Source organism: Apostichopus japonicus, chromosome 22, assembly GCF_037975245.1.
Source record: "Apostichopus japonicus isolate 1M-3 chromosome 22, ASM3797524v1, whole genome shotgun sequence".
Lineage (NCBI taxonomy): Eukaryota > Metazoa > Echinodermata > Holothuroidea > Aspidochirotida > Stichopodidae > Apostichopus > Apostichopus japonicus.
In genome coordinates this window covers 3769695-3789976 of record NC_092582.1, presented here as the reverse complement: position 1 = coordinate 3789976, position 20282 = coordinate 3769695, and the positions used below count along the sequence as shown (strand labels likewise).

Below are 20282 nucleotides of genomic sequence, written 5' to 3'. Positions count from 1 at the left end.
CTTAATTAGGGAACGAAAGCGGCTAAAAGAAATGTTAATTTCTCATTTAAACTGATTTGAATTTGCAACTACTTTCGTGTCTAATGTTGTTATATTTACAAGTTTGTCAGAGACCTCAGTTTACTTAAGTTTATATACATTAAAATACTGCATTGAAATCGTCATCGCCCTCAACTTCATTATCATCATCGCTATCGTTATCGTCATCGTCATCGCCACCGTGATCGCCATCTTTAATGGTAACAATGATGGGTATGACTGCTTAGTACATGACGTGCTTGTCTTGTAAACTGTTTTAAGTCACGTGATTAGAAATTATTTAAAGCAAACTTCAAAGAAAAAGTAGACAAATGTGTAACTGTTTGGATAAACACATGTTAGTTACTTAAAATTTCAAGAAACAAATTTTGTAACGTTAGGCTTGAATAAAGAGATGTTTGTAACGTTAGGCTTGAATAAAGAGATGTTTGTAAAGTTAGGCTTGAATAAAGAGATGTTTGTAACGTTAGGCTTGAATAAAGAGATGTTTGTAACGTTAGGCTTGAATAAAGAGATGTTTGTAACGTTAGGCTTGAATAAAGAGATGTTTGTAACGTTAGGCTTGAATAAACAGATGTTTGTAACGTAAGTCTTGGATAAACAGAAGTTTGTAACGTTATAGGCTTGAATAAAGAGATGTTTGTAACGTTAGGCTTGAATAAACAGATGTTTGTAACGTTAGGCTTGAATGAACAGATGTTTGCAACGTTAGGTTTGAATAAACAGATGTTTGTATCGTTAGGCTTCAATAAACAGATGTTTGTAACGTTAGGCTTGAATGAACAGATGTTTGTAACGTTAGTCAAATTATGTTTATTTTAGCTACTTTGCAATATATTATCCCGTAGCGACTAAAGTATCAACTACAATGCTGATTAAAAGTCATAAAATTCTGACATGCGATCAAAGTTATTTAAGAAATTTTCGCAAACAACCGTCATAATTGAACCTAATTTCAACGTTAGCAATAACGATCAAGTTCCTTCTCTTTTGTATAAAAACAACGTTGAGGGAATGCCTTCACAACACGAACTAACAACAATACTTTCTATTCATACCTATACACTGTTATCTACGCCCTCATATACGTTCCTCCCTATAAACCTTATGTACTGGTATAAAGAAAACTTATTCCATCTCAAATTTGAAAACAATATGATTTTCATCCCAGATTTTTATATGCAAATTATAGGCTAAGGCCTTGAAAATTGAAAGTTTATATGAAAATACTTAAGTGAAGTGGCTATAAAATTGGTGGAGGGAAGAGATAGAAAATTTATAACCAAGAGTTTTATGGAGAAAAAAAACGCTGACTATTTGCGGCACTACTATTAGAATCAAGTCACTGTTAAGTAGTAGAGATTAAGAAAGATAATCTTATTTGAGCCTAGTGCAGTATGTATGTATGCATGTTTTTTATTATGTTCATTCTTATTATATGTTTTCTTTAGTAATACCCGGAAATTGGACGTTTCAGTACAATGTGACAGTATATAAAGAATCCTCCTACCCTGAATATTCTATCATGCGGATATTCTACACTAAATTCTCAATACTACGTCACGTATGTATTTGAGTCCAGAGTGGAAGTTTAGCCCCATTAATGTATCTCTACGTGGATTTAATGGCATCTCCTACCTCGAGTTATTACTGACTTGGAAATAGAATAAGTGTGGGTCCGTAAATTCAAATAATGTAAGCCCAAATGTACCTGATCACTTTTTTATTTTATTTTTTACATTATCGATGAATATCTCGATATTCGTGTTCCTATATACGGGAATAAGTAGAAGTAATATAATACAGTTAGCAAGCCAGCAGTTAGTATACAATATCAATTTATATAGTTCGCTACATCCGGGGGATTTTGTATAGTGTAGAAACTTCATGCGGATGGTTTACACTAGATTAGAATATCCCCTGGAGACATTTTAAGAAGATTCACCGAAGAAAGAGCCTGGGTACGAAAAAGCAAACAACTTGTTCCACTCTCGACCCCCAGTCCCAGCCCCATTACATCGAGACTGTAACCGTGTGATGGTGACGTTACATCGAGAGTGGTATATCAAGAGACACTTTCGTAAGAGAACAGATGCTTTAATTTAACCCCTGGATGAAATACGCTGGGTGCGATGTAACACCGAAACATCGGCAAGTGGTTAACAAACAGTTGCTTTAAAGCTTAACGTTAGCCTAACAGATTTCGTTCTCAGATTTCCTATGTCATATGGTGTTACAGATACGATCGGTTTATTGTTGGTTGCCAAGGGTTTGTATGAAAAAAAATAGCTGTTTGAATATGATTTCATCAAGTCATTTTACCGATATGATAAACTTCCATCTGATAAGTTACAAGTACTTTCTTTACAGAGCACAAAACAAGAACAAAAAGTGTCACGTTTTAATAAATTTATAATGCATGCGAGATCACTATAGAATAGTTTGATATGTAAATGAATATGTCTTCGTCTGCAGTGGTATGTTGGAGACTAATTTCATTTCTAGTGTAGTGACATCAATACGCTATATAATTATGATATAATAACTTAAACTTTATTTCCGTAGTGATTGGAGTTATTTCTGTCCATTAAGAATTTCAAAAAAAAAAATGATTTTATGAATGCAAATTTCACGAATCTAACAGGGTGATAATGGCTTATGGTTTCAAATGAAGAAAGAAACAAAGACTGTATACAGCTAAGAACATAATACGACGCATTTTGATATTTCATTATTTTAGCGCATCATATACGCGAAAGTTATCTATGTATAACAGCTAAGAGACTGGTCGAATTAAAGCCAAATGGTTGAAAACTCTACATTTGGTGCAAAATCAATGAAGTGGTGGAATGACTTTGTCAAACTTATATTGCTGTCATGGTTACAACGGCGGGTCGCGTAGAGGTCATAGGTACAGCCTCGTGGCAATGGGATTCGAAAGCGCGCCATCTAATTTGCGCTCTTAGAGGCTGTCGCTTTTCATGGATAAAATATTTCCGGCAAGGTTGTAACTGATTTGACTGTACTAACAGACGTGTACTTCTCCAACTCGGAAGACTTATTTATCTACTTTGTTTTAATTTCAATTTTAAAAGAATTTTTTGGTGCTACTAAAAATCAATGTAGTTTTAACACATTGTACACAAATTATCGCACTTCAATTAATGTTTCGATAGTACAACTTCAGTACGGTCTATCATTATGCTAATTATTATCACTATTATCATTATGCTAATTATTAACACAATTATCATTATGATAATTATAAACACTATTATCATAACTATATATAACTATAACTTCCAAAAAAAAATGAAATTACTTCGCTACATATTGGTGTAAAATATCAATCACTGTTGAAAAGATTAGTGACAGAAACCCATGCAACACGATATGAGAGAACCAACCAAATAAACATGAAAGTTTAAGACGAAAAGTCCTGCCGTTTCATCTGTCTACTAACCATCAGACGGGTTATGGAAGTCAAGGATATCACAACGGGTGTTGCAGCGATTTATTCGTGGGCGGACCTCGGCTGTAGGTATACTTTACCCACACGATAAAGTCAAGTGTCACATAACAGTTTATGATATTGTATTACATAGTGACATCTCCACTGCAGTATCCGCTAACCAAAGCTTGTTTGATCTTGTGTCATTAACTATACAGTTGAAAACATCTTGAATACTCTGTCCGATCGTTAGGTTACAATCTTCTTTTCTTTTCATTGTTTTCTTGGTGGGGGGGGGGGGGGTAGGGTGGGGAGTTGGAGGGGGAACAGTGCGTGATCGTATATATGGCAAAATTCGAAATCAACTATGATCACTCTATCGATAAGCGTTAACCGGTTTAAATGAAAAAATCAAAAAACAAAGATGAACTTGCATGAACCTAGAACGTGATCCTCTCATGCTCAAACTCAGATACATCTGGACACGGAACCTTTTATCCGTTATTTATTATAAATAATCTAATGAAATGTGGGTGTATGTTTGTGTGTGTGTATGTGTGTGTGTGAGGAAGTAGTGTCGGGAGGCAGGGGTGATGCATATGTATGGGAGAGTGGGAGAGAGGGGGGGAGGGGAAGAGTTGGGGTACGGTGGGTTTTTTCCTCTCTATTATTGAACGACCGTTGATAAGCTACACACTAGACACAGCTCTGTGTACAGTTGAACAGCTTCATAGCGAACACTTGGGTTTTATCATATAGATCAATGTCATCTGTACTGGTCCGTCTCTTAGGATGTCAAACAAAATGTCCTGGATGCTCGAAAACCTTGAAATGATTGCCAGTTATCGAGTAGTGTCAATAAAGAAATGTCTAAAACGGTTTGCACTTGATTGAAGGGTACATACAAAGTGGCCTAAACTCACTTGTTGAAGTTTGACCTTGAATGACCAATGTTTGATTATAGGCTAATATATGGACAGACGCCGCTGTAAAGAACAGCGTCGGTACCGTGACGTCATCAAATAACATATTATCTGAGTAACTTAAGAGAACGGCTGCAACATTTTAATTGGTTACTCGATTATAGTTAAATAGGTCTTCTTCAAGCAACATTCAGGTTTCGAATTTTAATCAGTGAATTAAACATTTTTTTTAAATTCTTTGAGAAAACTTTCATTGATAAATGTTCACGTCATTCTGCCAGTACTTCACACACGAACATATTAGATATACTAAATATATATTACAAATTGTGAAATGAGTAGAATTGTTTCCACTGACAGCAAGATAACAGTGGTATTCATTGTTATATTACGGTAACGTCTGCGATTATAAGAAAGTTACAGCATATATATTTTAAGCGAACAAATTTTAGTTAAATATTCTGAAGGGTAATATAGCTTTAATTTAAACGAGACACAACTGTTAAACGGAAAAACAACAACTACAAAAGAGAAAACTGTTTTAAATGGAAGGGTTGCCAAAGTTTCGGCCATTTACGTCAAAGAAATGGGGAAAAAAGCTGAGAAAAGAGAGAGAGAGAGAGATAGTGGAAGAAAGGACAAAATGGAGAAACATAAAATCGTCTGATGTCATTAGGAGTAATAATTGAGGAAAATATCATAAACGACCAAAAACCTTCTATAACCTCGAGGGAACCGGAATATCCTAACGACGAGGAATATATCTTCTTGTCACACGTATCAACAGTCGTTTAACTTAAAGCAGCATTCTGCGATTCAATATTACAAATATATATATATATATATATATATATATATATATATATATATATATATATATATATATATATACATACATATATATATACATACACATATATATATATATATATATTTATATATATATATATACATATATATATATATACATATATATATATATATATATATATATTTATATATATATATATATATATATATATATATATATATATATATATATATATGTATATATATATATATGTATATATATATATATATATATATATATATACGTTGAGAGACAAACAAATTCTTTCTAATAGTGTCGCACATTCGAATTGATTATAATGTAATGGAAATAGTCCATCAGAAATTTGTTTCTTTTAGATTGATAATCTAAAATAAATTATCAGTTACTTTGACATTCGATCTTAGCAAGTGCGATTTTTTACAGTTCACATGGTTTTGTCATTATGGAGGAGACTATACAACGTTAACTTATATTTGAAGTTTAAACGCAATCAAAAGTAAAAACAAAAACAAAAATATTCCTCGGGAGCCTCAGAACTTCGTTCATGAATACAGCATATCCAGTTATTGTGAGCCTATAGTCATGATAATGTCACGTGATACCAGTAGTAATATTTTCCTCTTCGAGGGCTGTAAATTTATGATCTGATTATTTGATTTGCATAATCTTAAAACTTCAACTAAAACTATTTCCCTTTCCCCATATCATTCCACTTAACGATCCCATTGGGGTTCTGTTATTACCAATATAATATTATGAATTTTCCTTTTATTAATTTATTCTTGTCACAATTTACCCTTATTTTTTCTCCCTTACTTTTGTATCCTTCGTTAACTGTCATCTGGTCGTTTCTATTTTAAACCGTGTGATTTACCTAAATGTTAAATACAATCAACAACATTTAGTACGTATATAAAAGGACATACAGCGAGAGAGAGAAAGAGACAGAAAAGAGCTTGCCTAAATGTTCGCATCACTGTATTACTTTGCTCCACTAGGAATACATTAAATTACTCGGACAGAGGCGCGATCTAAACTTTTTGATCATTTTTGCGCTCCGAGTCGCTTCGTCTCAAATTCGTCTACAGCCAATACACGTCACTTACCATACTCAACGAAGGGATGCCGGCTTTTTCGGCTACGCGCGTGCGCCCTTCGAACCCAACCAGCACGTATGCCAACGCTATGTAGTTTCTAGTTGGTGCACCAGTGTTTTATATTGACCCATTAAGTTGACATTACTCTCTCATGCATTCGCATGCTTAGTCGTACAACAGACGTACTTGATGGATCAATCACGAAGTTGGTCACTGTTCATGTTGGTCTCAGTCTAAGCGGACGGATACTTCTGGTGAGTTTCTAACAAGAGATATTTTAGCGGTGATTTTGAGTTGTGAAACGAAGGTCTCGCGGACGCTGTGCGTGAACACCAGGGTTCTGTTTTTTGCAACCGTTATCATTAGCCCAGGCAGTGTTTGGATCTTAACCAGCGGTCTGACTCGTGCATGGTCTCTGCTGTGCAGCTTTTAGTTTTACACCAATTTTTCACTCTTGTTTTTCACCACAAGTTGTTTTTCCTTGGCATTTCGTCCTTCTTGTTCGGATTTTGGTGTTATTTTGGTTGATGTTCCACAGTATCTTTTTCGATGAGTTGAGAGGTCCTGTTACCCGAACACCTCCGCCTGGATGTCCTTTGTGAAGATGCCCATGCTCCCCGACCACACCGACTATTTATTCCCACCCCACCCTGCACTTGATGAATACGGAGAAATACCCCTAGACTGCATCAAAAGTAAGTACTTTTCAATTCTCTCCCTTCTCTCTCCACCCACCTCTCTCTTTACTTCCATCGTTCTTTCTCGTTAGGCTAACAAACTCTATACCTAGCAGGCTTCCCGAGCCCTCAGTTTTCATTTTCAGTCGACTTATTAATCAATCGGGGTATATCAACAGATTTTTTTTACACGTGGGTTTTCAGATAGACTCAGAAGTGGTGAAATGCAGGTGTGGACTGTGGAGTATTTTTTATATCTAATAATAATCTAATAAGATTCTAAAAGTTAAGAGTTACCTTCTAGCATGTATTTGCCAGAACAATTCTTGTAGGTTTGCTTTTATTTTAGCTTAATTGCGTGTGTGTTGGTTTGCGATAGAATACAGGGATACTTTTAGCGCTTGTCGGATATTTCTCGACCCTTGTCAAAGATGAGCTATACTATTATATTCTCGTTGTCGTGTTTCTTACCTCTGATCTAGAAAGTTTTGGTCAATTGGTTAGTCAAAATTACCGGAGGAATATACATCAATAATTCTCAAGCTATTGACATCCAAATTAAAAGTTACCCCCTGATAGCCGCGTTAAGAAATCATCGTCTTGTATACGGTACTAACCAATGTATACATATAGGGTTATTCATGAGAAACAAAAACTAATTCTATTTTCATGCCGTTAAAGGAATTAATTGTTGTATAATTCTAGACCAATAATTACGGTTTTCTATCTTCATGCATGCGGGCCTTTTTATTTCTTACCTACTTTGTTGGGTAGGCTCATTAATGGTGTAAATTAAAAAAATATTTTTGTTATACATAGATATATTAGATCACGCAGTTGGGCTAAGCCTTGCCTCTACATAGCACGCTTTCATGATCATTATCAATATTGGAAATGTTTTTCCTCTTATCAGTGCATATGTGATTTTTCAAATTCGTATATTTTTTTATGATATTTGGAGATATCACAAGTAGTGTATACGATTAATGTACAATTTTGTAAAATTTATGGTTTGAAGCCTAAATGGTTTTAACATAGTATTTTAAGTTATTGTAATATAGAACGAATGTGGTAGTTTAGGGACTCAATAATTTGTACTTAAACATTCCTGTTCCCCTCTCCTACTCTACCCCTGCACCCATTTCTAATAAAAGTTACCTCAGTTCGATAGACCCTGCCTCATTTATACACTGGCCTCGAAATCTTGATCTTCTTTGGAAAGTTGTTATATATGTATTTATATATATGTATTAATATATATCTATATATATATATATATATATACATGTAATTCCAAAGTATTTTCTTACAATAAAGATTTTAGGACAGTTTAGTTTAATTCCACTTGTGTAAAACACCAAGTATGGAACAAGTATCAATACAAAAAAAGGGGGGGGGAGGAGAGCCTGAGTTGAAGAAGCCAGATTCTATTACACGCAGCTCCCCTCCCCCCCCCCCACCCGACCCCCGCTGCAGAACTGGTAGCAGAATATTTTTTGTAAATGCAACAGAACAAGGGGAATATAGAAAAGGAATCTAGGTACTCATTTAAATGTTGGAAATGTGAAAAGAAGATAATCCATTTCCTTTTGTCCTTTGATGCACGCCCTCTCCTACACTAAAAGGGCGATGGGGGGGGGGTGAGGTTTAACATTCGTGTGGAAATAATCCCTGTTATTTTTGCTTCCCATATATACACTGAAACAAGTAAACGGCTGTGTAGTGTTCAATTGCCTGCGATTAATCTCTTTGAAGAAACCCAACCAGGTCTGAGGCGAATTCTTTGTATAGTATATAAAGTCAATATTACATAAGATAAAAGCATGCATGATTAATCATGTTGTATAGTTGTTAAGACGTGCATTAGTATAGTTTCGGGCCTGATAATTATAACAGCACTGTTTCATAATAGGCTATGTAGTTATCTTTGAGCCCTACTGTTTCTATAGTGTATATCACGGAAGCTAGTCCTATCCATTAGTGCTTAAATAGGATACCTCAAATTGTCTGCAAGGTAGGTTTGTATGTTACTAAAGATACGACTGGTTTTTGGCAACATTCAGCAAACATCCAAGATAAACATTCTGATAATGTAAATAACCAGTCTTGATAACAAATGGTCATTAGTGCAGTTACTTTACTCAAGCTGGACAGTTATCGGACTCTTTCATTTAATAATAAATATTTGCTAAAATGGCCGCCATCGAAACTTCCCTGTTGTAGGAAGCTCGTTTTATTTTCTTCATCTTCTCGGTCGTGTAATTTTAAGACAGACAAGATTCGTCATCAAAACATAGAAGGGTTATTTTCTAGCTATAATGGTTTCATAGTGAGAAATTTCATGTAGCCTCTTGTAAATTGGCAATAACTTGACGGGACTGTTGCCAATCTACACCCTATATACAATAAGTAGAAGAATATTGCAGTTTTGCTTGCTCCCCGCCATGAGCTGCCCTCGAAATATTTATAAAAATTAAATAAATATAATATGTGGTCCATGCATGTAACACCTTTTCATTATGTTCGTTTCTGATGAGCGTGTGCGCATGTCCACACCAACAGTACCAAACATCACGTTATAGAAACCACTTCGCGAAAACTCCTTACTCAGAGAGAAAACAGCAAATGTCAAAAAACATTTTCCTGTATTATTTTTGGAACAGCTTTTGGACCTTTTGCATCACCCCCCCCCCCATTACCACCCTCACCCCTGGCACGATTCAAGACGATTTTTTCTGAAGGCTCTACCCATCCAGACGGGTGAACATTACGTTTAGGAGAAGGGGTGGGGGATTCGGCAATTAATGTTCTCATTGAAGTGCTATAAAATAATAGAAAAATGTTTGACACTCACTGGTGGTCATTTGTAGGTAAGGGATTTCCTTTATTTTGGTGGAATATTTTGGTGGCCAATATTAAAGCTGTATACTCAAATACCGTGCTGGGTGCGAAAACATGAAAATTATACATTCAAATAGCAACCGTTGTGTTTTTTTTATATATTAATGGTTCAGGTGTCAATCATATTTGCTTATAAGATGAGGGTTAGTCGCTGCTCTTTCAAGTATTGAAACTACCTCTCTAACCCCCCCCCCTCTTCCCTTCATTCTGAAAAGTGGGTGGGGCTTCCCCAGCAGATGTCAGAGGAAACAGGGCTTAGAAAAATTGTTCATGTTAGGAATATGAAAGCACATTATTTAGTGATATTAACTGTCGCATTACAACAACAAAAATGACAACATCACTTTGCGTTGGAATTTTCACAAAATTTCTTCAAAAAAAAATCTTAGTTATTTAGTAGCCTTACCTGTCTACCATCTGGTGAAGTGATCCAGTATCAACACATCAAAATAGGTAGAAATATTGAAGACTTTGTATAAGAAGGAGAAAAGTACCATGTGGAATTTTGTGGTGGACGTAATCAATATATGAAGTTCCTGCTTTTATAGTGTAAGATTGTTAATTTGTTTAAGCTTCTCTTTAGACTGTAAAGTGATTTATGAAAACCATCAACTTAAAACCTTAAGTTGTTATTTTATATTGTGTTGACTTTCTTTGTCAGTTCGGGACAGAATTTCGTTTAAGCATGTATTGCTGTTATTTAGCCCTAAGCACTTTTGTTTACGATGATTGTTTATGTAAATGTAAATATGCTCCAAATTTCGTTTTTAAACACACTCCAGCTACATGAACATTGATCCAATTCGGCGAAAAACAAAATATGAAATATATATATATACAAGCGGTATAGTCTGAAGGAGCTCTTCATCGTCAATTTTTCAAAAAATATTGCGTAATAGACTGAGATAACCATTAATAAGATACTATTGCTGGTAACACGAATAGTAGCATGCGCCATTGAATGTATTACGTAATTAGGCAAGGGAGCTGCTAGTCATACTTACCGTACATCCAGAACAGTGGAAAAACTTCCAGCCTCCACCGGGATTCGAACCCGGGCTTCCCGCTTTGTACGCGGACACCCTAACCACTAGGCTATGGACCCTGATTGTATGTCCAAAGGTTCGAAACCGGTAAGGAAGGTCTCAATTCCACTGTAGGCATTAGTCACCTTTATCGAACAATGATATTTCTGTGTTGGTGACATAATTTGCCTTACTCTATAGAGATAAATCATGATGTCAACCAACTGGAAATTATTTGTGATTCCTAATTCCTTATTTTCAATTAGCAATGAAACGTAGCTTACCATTTTATAGTAAGCCATGCGTTTGTCACTATGTTTGCCCTTTTTGATGAATTGTCTGTGCTTATTATCTCGAGCAACCACGTACGGATTATCCTAAAATATGCCCAGTATACTGAAATAAATTCTGGGTAGTCTCCAAGCATATCAATTGATAACCTGGGTATATATACGTTTGTTAACTTATCATTTTTAATTTATAAGGTTAACATATTTCTAAATGACCAAAAAAGAAAAAGAAAAAAACCGTGATTTATTTCGCAGATTCATCACTTTCAAGGACATGATTATTATTAAAACATTTATACACGCCAAGTTTTGAATGATCATCGAATACATTATTTATATGTCTTCTTTGTGACGTTTTTATTGGTCTCCACAGGTAATTAGCTCGAATACATGCTACTTTCAATATAATGGAATATTAGTTAGGTCTGTAAATATGTCGCCTGGATATATTGTCCAAAAAATTTAATAATAATAAATAAATAAATAAAACTGTTAACAAATATGAATGTAAAACAAACACAAATATAATTCACCCATGCATTAATAAGTTGTCCCCCTTAATCAGCATACCCTATGCCTCACTTTTACAACGGATGAGAAGTGAGAAGGCCCACCTGTATACCCCGTTTTGTAAAAAAAATATTCGGTGTCAACTTCAACAACCTCTTTCTAACAAAGTAAACGGAACCACATTCCTACTTGGACGATATTTTCGTTATATTCATATTTTTGAAAATTGTTAATTTCATGTTCGTATATAGGCCCTTACTTGTTCTAAAGTTGACCATTATATGGGCCCTTCGTAAAATTCTTGCATCACGCAAATCTACGTTGCGCAGATATATGAGGGGGCTATATCTTTTCATGATACGACAATGACCAACAATTGTTGTTAATTGAAAAGCTCAGCTATATAACAATAGAAATAAAAATTACAACAAAATAACAAAATTAAGTGTACCTTTATTATTAGTTTGAGTCAATTTGATATTATCCATATAAACAAGAGCGTCGATCATTATCCAGCCTATTTAAGTATGAAAATTCTTCTAAAAACATATTTAATGAATGCTATTCACCCAAGGCAATAACTTACTGCTGAAATGTTCATTTTTTTTCGCGCAATTCATCACAAGCACACAATTTTTTTTATCAACTTCACAATCCAAAATAAACTATAGCATTGGATTGTATTTCAATCAGAGCTCAATCAACTGTATGTTGTTATTGGGTATATCCTGCAATAAACAGACAAATGACAATGATTCCACTGTAAAAGTATACATTTTAAGGTTTTTGTTTTAAATGTATTTCTATTCGCTTGAATTGTTGTAAACATGTGCGGATGTTCTTTATCTACAGACAGGAAATATTTCGCGGAAGTGGTGTATAGTAGTTACATGTTATAATTCGATTCATCTTTAAGTCAGCTGTTCAGAAGTAAATTTGCAACTGATCGAAAAGGTCACCTGAGGATGTTGAATTATGTTTGACCCACCAAATGGGGGTATATGAAACAATTGCTCTAAATTTGTTCTCAAGTATAGGAGCACCTGCTTCAACGGACACAATGATAAGCAAGTTTGCATACGCTGAAAAGAAAGAAAACATTGTACGCCACAAAAGTCGCCCAGAAAATAAAATGTAAAAGAATAGTTGAATTATGAATCCTATTCGAGTTGAGAGGAATTCAAGCTCATCTTTTGCTTTAACCCATTTATTTTGAAGAAACCTCAAATCAAATATTTGATATAACTTTCCAAAACCTATATTGATATTCTCAAGCAGTGCACATCAGGATGCAAAAAGTGAAATTTCTGCCCGACTGAGTAATGTTATAATAATATGGTTTTTATATAGTCACCAAACCGTTGGCTCTGGTACGAGGCAAAGTACGCCACCCGCTTTGACCGAGTTAAGTCGGTGATTAGGGGGAACCAAACTTTACAAGTAAAATATAAATATTATAAAACATGGGGAAAAGAGGGGGCAACGCATAAAAAATAAATAAAATTCCAGACAAATACGTTGCCTCTTTTGTTTTTTATTTTCGATCGTAAACGTAGTTTTAGAGATTGTCAATAAAGATTGGTTTCCAATATACATAGATGACTAAACATATATATAATGCAAAATCGTATAAGACAGTATATATTATACGGTGAGCTATGAAAAAGACTTATTTATATAGAGAGATCTGCAGTGTGTATGCCCATGCTGCGTAAGCAATAATTACAACTCTGCGTGAATAAATTATAGTTCTACAGAAATCGCTTACGATTGAATCCAAGTGATAGATGAATCTGTTTGTAACATGGTTCACCATTTGAAAGGCATACCCGCATAAGTTACCGTGAGGCATGTATGCACGAATGGTTTGGAATTAATATGCGTTTCGTGTGAACGGGGCCCCCATTATACACAAACCGGGTAACTGCCTAAACCGATGCATCAACGAGTCAGTTAGCCTATTAACATGTGTGTAGTGTGAGTCCTAATTCCATGGTGGTTTTTCCACAACGCAACTTAAAGTAAATAACCGTACGTCGAGAATGTTGTCTCTATCTCGAAACTAACAAGTCAGGGGGTCTATTGATAAAGGGTGGACGGACCGAGTGCCGGGGGTTGGGGATGGGGAGGGGGGTTTGGGCCGGGTCTTCTGTTATCATTACGTAACAAAGACACAATGTTTTGAGTAGTGTCTGAATTGGAATTAGGAGTTTCGAGAAACTTAAAGAACTCGTTTGTCCGGTAAATTTACTAAAAGACAGAAATTTCCAAAATTGATTGAAACTAATCATGAAAATCTAGACGAGGCTATTTTATTACCTTATTATAATATTAATTCGTGCAGGGTCATCCAAAATAAGAAAGAAAAAAGGTTTAAAATGTCAAGTTTGTTTTTTTCAGTATTTTGTCATCGATAAATCATTTCGGCTAAAAACGGAAGCTTGTAAATGTTGCTTGTTATTGATAAACCATAAAGAATACAAGTGAAAGACAAGGGAAACATAAACCAAAACATGGAATTTCAACCAAATACTGGTATGTCGAAAACAACGAAAATAAATTAAAATGATGCCATTTTAAGATGAAGACAATGAGATATTATAATATTATCATCTCAATGAAAACAATCCAAAGACAAACATACTGTCTTGAAATCCGTTTTTATTTGCTTGAAAACCATGATTTCAATACAACACAGAAACAAGCAAAACCGAGTGGAGACATGACATTGCATTTGTCTGTATATTGTGCTCATGCTTGATATGAAATAAATCGTGCCTTTTGCAAGCACTAATGGAAAAAATCATACTCTGGCTCTTCGATTGCTAAATTCTTTACTATTTCAGCACCGTAAAACGGTAGACAACATTGTACGTAACTGTCTTCTTCTGAGTGAGCCCCATTTGGCCTCAGTGTAGCCTTGTACTCTCCTAGTCTGTTTCACTTGAATGCCAAGGTTTTTTTTCCCCGTCTATTTTCTATGTTTTTTCGTCTATTTTTGAACATATCACTCGTGAGAGACAGGCAGAGAATTTTCATGGCTGGTGGATTGCGTCTAGGAGGAGGAGGAGGAGGGAGGATGGACAGAGTGAAACGAGACTCTGATGATGCAGAGAATAGTCGGATGAAGATGGAGATAGGCTTTAAATACGGAAGAATTTAAATTGACAAGTTTAAATCTAAAGAGACGCAAAAGCAAGTTGTCAATCGGTTTGTGAAATAATAGTTGATCTTGGAATTACTGATGGACTGATATCTTTCAAGATATCAACTCGATATCAAATCTTTCTCTTTATTTTTTTCGTCCCTTGAGAATATTTCTTTCAGTTTCATCGCAATCTTGTCAGTTTGCTACACTGAAGAGCGAATGTTGGGATTGATTTAGAAGACTGGGATATGGAGTTAACTGTGTTTGAAATCACTGAAGGCGATGTTGTCGATGAAAGGGGTGGAGGGGGGGGGTGGTTTCTAGGGGAAGGGATGAGATCGTTTTCGACAGTTGTCGTGATAACCTATGAAATACGTATCAGAAGTGATTGTTATATGTATTTCAAAAAGTGATACAAAACCGTTTTTACGGTCTCTTGCTTTTGCGTTAGTTCGACACGTTCATTTTGTACCATATACTCGGTTGGGAAAGTAAATTTTATACATTACCCCTGCCTCCAGAAAGTAAAATAGAAAAAGAACAAGAAGAAGAAGAAGAAGAAAAAGAGAAAGATACACGTTTCTTTACTCAGCTAAAATCGCACCTATAAGTGATAAAAGAAATTAAGCGAAAACGTCAAATAATAATGAGATAAACATTACAATTTGTGAGACAATTTGTTTTACCCCCCCCCCCCCCCCAAATTGAGATAAATTAAAAGTGGAGTAACATGATTAAAACCATATTAGTCCATTATGCTATATAGATTGAAGGGTGTACAAATCGATGGAGTTAACCAATTATATGTTAATATAATACAGAGCTAAACCAAAGCCAACTAGAAAACGTATTGAACAGAATTCTCACTAAAAGGTCTTGGAAACTGGTTTGACTATATTGATATAGCTTAAAACATGCACATTTCGGTTAATTCAAAGACAAAAGATAATCAAATTATTCCATGATAATTAAGTGGGTGGAGTGGTTGGTTACTAAAATGTGTGTGTTTCTCTCATTTTCACCACATGGAATATTTCAGTTTACAATGCCTGTGAATTTGTTCATTAGATAGTAAAGTCATGTACACTGTCTTCCCACATCCATTTGTATTTAAGGATTTTATCTTCAAAACGAGAAGAATTTGTTTGAAAAGTACTTTTAATATTCGTCATATTTCATCAAAACTACAAACGGCTGTAATATAACATTTGATTTTCAGTGCAATAATGTATGTGAGTTTTGCTATCCGATATTTTAATCATGTACTTTCTTTAAATAATTTGTCTAGATGCCCAAACCTGCTGTAATCTTTGAAAATATTTTAATATTTGCCGTCCTGCAACAAAACTATAAGATGGTTATTCTATTTTCTCTTCGTCACCCCAATATTTTCCAAATTAATCAGATAAGATTTGTTAGGTTAACGAATTAAACTTTTAAACTATGGAAGCATTTAAACAAGGATTTAAATTACAGGGTATTTATGAGAAAACAAAGGGAATTTTTGTTTTTGCCATTTCCAGAGTTAACGGATCTAATGGGTTAATATCTTATCAAGTTACAGAAAAAGCAATTACACAGTTGCATGTTGACCTCTCATATCCGAACTAATTTAATGAGAATACGGTTTATAATTTATCTTTTGCCCTTTCTCAATAAGGACAAGCTACATAGGATCAATCGAAGTTGTTTAAAATGAATTTGAGGTTTCTAAATAGATTTAGTCATTTCCATGAAATAATTGTTACTAGGGCCAGAACTCAAATCGAGATGTATTTAGCATGACTACACATTTCCTGATGATAGAGTAACTTCCTTTATTAAACAATTGATTGATTGATTGAGTGATTACCTATCCTAAAACGTAAATCAACTTTTTCCGAGTTGACTTCAACAACCATGATGATGATGATGATCGACAATCTTTTTACAAAATAAATACCTCTAAAATATTTAGTTTGATAAACTAAAAAGAAAAATCATGAAGTTGTCGTTACTTAATGAAGTCAAACGTATGGCACCGGTTAGATTTGGCTTTGTTTATGTTGTTTGTTCCTTTGCCTTTGTGTTTCGTTTTGTACTTTGATATTTAGTTCAAATTAATGTTAACAAAATTGTCTGGAAGACGAAATTCTAGAGTAGAATTGGAATGCTTACACACAGCATTCATTACATACAGCATTCATACATACGTACACATTCATTTGGTGAAACCTTTTAGTATGTTTTCGTTTGGTTTATTGCAATCTTAGTTCTAGTATAGTACTCAAATTACGTACAAATTATCGCAAATTAGCAATTTAAAGAAGATGGAATTAATTTTAATGAAACCACTATCCTTACCTTGTACGACAGTGAACTTTGTCAGGACCAACTCATGTAAAGGTGTATGATAATAAAAAAAAATTAAAAAAACCTTGCCCCAGTTTGGAAGATACATCGAGGATGGAATGAGTTGGGGGTTGTCATGCTACGGTGGGGGGGGGGCTGCCATTTTGTCAAGGTTTGATGCCATAGTGTTATCTATCTGGTAAAACCTTTCACTTTCTCTCTGTGTTGCTTCTTTTGTTTTTAAGTTGAATGTAAACCGTGTTCAGGTCATTTAAGGTCATTGTCGGTAGGTAGTTCAATATCCTACTTTCAGCAGTCAGCAAAACCCGTGTTTATTATAGGACACAAACATTATAATAAAAATAAAGAAATAACATTAAAATCCGAGCAATACATAACTAGTTGATGTAATCTTTAGACCTGTGACTCAGTCTTCCGTTTTGTGACAAATAAAGCAACATTAAAACTACTATGTTTGCCCATAATGGAATCTGTTTTTGCTTATTGACCCGTTTGCGGAAGTTGTTTTATTGTATATAGATCGACCAATTGCGATGGCCGGCTTTGCTTCGTCTACTCAAACAGGTCGGGGCAAGTTTTCTGTACCCAATGAACCTGGCCAACAAGTTCATAACCGAATATACAGTTAACTTCGCCTAAACATTTGCTCAAATATACGCAGTATTTGTTATACCGTTTTGGATCAAATCGCTTACCACACATCTTCATCGGCAGAGGCTTCAGTGCATGTATTCTATGTGTAACTTATGGGGGTGGAGGAAATGGTATAGGCTTTGAAAGGAAACACCATCATACCCATGAATAGTTCGTGCCAAGCAACGGATTTCATTGAGATGACTCAGTATACGTTGGTTGGTAGCATGCATTATTCAGTCCCTTCGAGAAAAGGGTGGCATGGGGTGAGGGGTAGGGTAGGGTAGGGTGAGAGTAGGGTCAAGGTAATAATCAGAATAATTCTCTCAACTTGATTAACTTCATTTGTTTCTTCAATTGTTTCCTAATTTCTATATCGTTATTTTTTTGTCACCTTCAAAACATCTCTTCAGATAATGTCCATGTTCAGTTAGATCAAATAAATACAAACATTGAATTACTTTCGTCTCGTTTCGTGCTTGGATCAATTGTAAAAACATATTTATTGTTGATCAACACTTTTTGTTTTTGTATAGTTTGCTTGTTTTTTACCGAAAATCCTTTCTTAAAGAAACTATGTACATAATTATTATGCCAATACTTAATAATAATTCATTCCATTAAATAGTATAAAATTCACTAAAGACAAAATGCAAGAAAGGAAAAGTATAAAATTTGTAGAATTTTTTTGAAAATTGATTTTTGCATACGATATAGGCCTAATTTAAGTATGTGCAACTTTAAGCGTCTTCGGTCAGCGAATATTTTTTTATTGTAAATTTAAACAAAACTATTACTTGTAGTTTGCTAATTGCTAGAAGTCTTGATGTAGAGTTAAGTCTACTTTTCGTCCATTAACAGGTCAATTCTGTCTTAATAATTTGATAGGAAGCAATACGATCACCATCAGCTGGTTCTGACCTATCTATTATTTAGTCATTATGTCCAGGGTATTATTTAGTACACATAACACCCTCGTTTGATTGTAATTGCTTTGTCCGTGTGCCCTGGTATTTCCTTTCATACCAGTGACTACGTATTGACTTCGTGAAGCAATATGGATTGACCCTTCGCTGACCCCTCATAAAAAACAACTGACCAGCGTGTATATTATATTAAAGTACACGTGTCCTAATGGCTTTGTATTGGATGGAAACCGATTTGTTTTGCTGGGCATATTTTAAACAGAAAAATTCCTTAAGTCTACCGTACCGTAGACTTTATTTTTCTTCCTTTTTTTCTGTGTTTTTGAACTGCTTTTTAAAAAATTTCATATGAATTTGTAAACAGAAAATTTACACCTGTATAACTCTATGCATTCTTATACAAATACTTGTATACCAGCGTGCTGGACGTTATCATAGCCAAGCTAATAAATCACAGATGCATACCATTTTGTAAGTTTGGGGCCGCCCCTATGTTCAATGGGGGAGGGGGGGGGGGGGAGGGGTGGGTGTTGTATACCTGTTCCTGTATTCGTTTCGACCATTTGCATAATAACTATACTTCCATACATTGCGAGTAAGCTTGTACATAATGGAAGTAATACGATCTTAAGCCCAAAAATAAATATCGGGTCTTTTTAACATGACGTTAGCTCAGTAGAAGATATTCGTACGCCTATATTAAAGTAAATCTCTATACTTTGCTTACAGATTCAGGCAGACCTGTTACTGACCGATGGGCTACCTGGTCAAATGGTTAGTGATATGCATGTTTTGTATAGTTTCTCCGCATAAATCGCTTCTGGTTTGCTGCTGTTGTTGTTTTGTTTTGTTTTTCGTGCAGAAGTTAACTTTTGTTTTGTTTTCATAGTACTTTTATTTATATAATTTTTTTTTTTGGCTTTTCAAAATGGCGGTCCTTTCTGGCGTCCTCTTTAAGTCATTTGCATGGCAAAGCTGAAGTACTATTAAAGCATGCTTCAGCTCTTGAATAGTGGGTTTAATTATTATGCAAACAAATCTTCAAGTTGTGTGGTCACCGTCAACAAATATTGAAGTTTTTCCAGATAATTATATACGGGCGGTTAAGAGTATATTAGCTATTCGTTTTATCGAACCGATGAATTTCATCTTTTTGTTGTCATGGTGATATTTATGGAACTCAAGAGTTAATCGCGTGCTTTTGTCGTTTTATCATAGAATAATTAACGGTTTTCACACGTGACATTATAGGTTGCAGTGATTGTGAATTTATGACGAAGGTTAAAGTCAAAGAGAATTAGGCCACTATCTCAGTCGATCATCGTCACGAGATTGCAAACTTTCGGAGGGGGGGGGGGCGAGTGAGGGGTGGGGGTGAGGAGCGGAAGATCCATCAACAATACATATCGTTCCAATTTCGATACACATGAGTTTACGAAGAGGTCTTTCTCAGATATTTTTAACAATAACGCGAGAAG

At 34.9% G+C, this 20282-nt stretch overlaps 1 protein-coding gene across 1 annotated transcript in view; it reads left to right on the top strand.

Moving 5' to 3' along the window:
- The first annotated feature begins 6503 nt into the window (after positions 1-6503).
- The window catches only part of LOC139963385 (nuclear receptor subfamily 5 group A member 2-like), a 52497-nt gene continuing 38718 nt past the window's right edge, over positions 6504-20282 (top strand). Inside the window, exons 1-2 of the mRNA XM_071964082.1 lie at positions 6504-7037; positions 19534-19578. Coding sequence (XP_071820183.1) covers positions 6932-7037; positions 19534-19578 — 151 coding nt within the window. The 5' untranslated portion in view covers positions 6504-6931. The remainder of the gene's footprint in view (positions 7038-19533; positions 19579-20282) is intronic.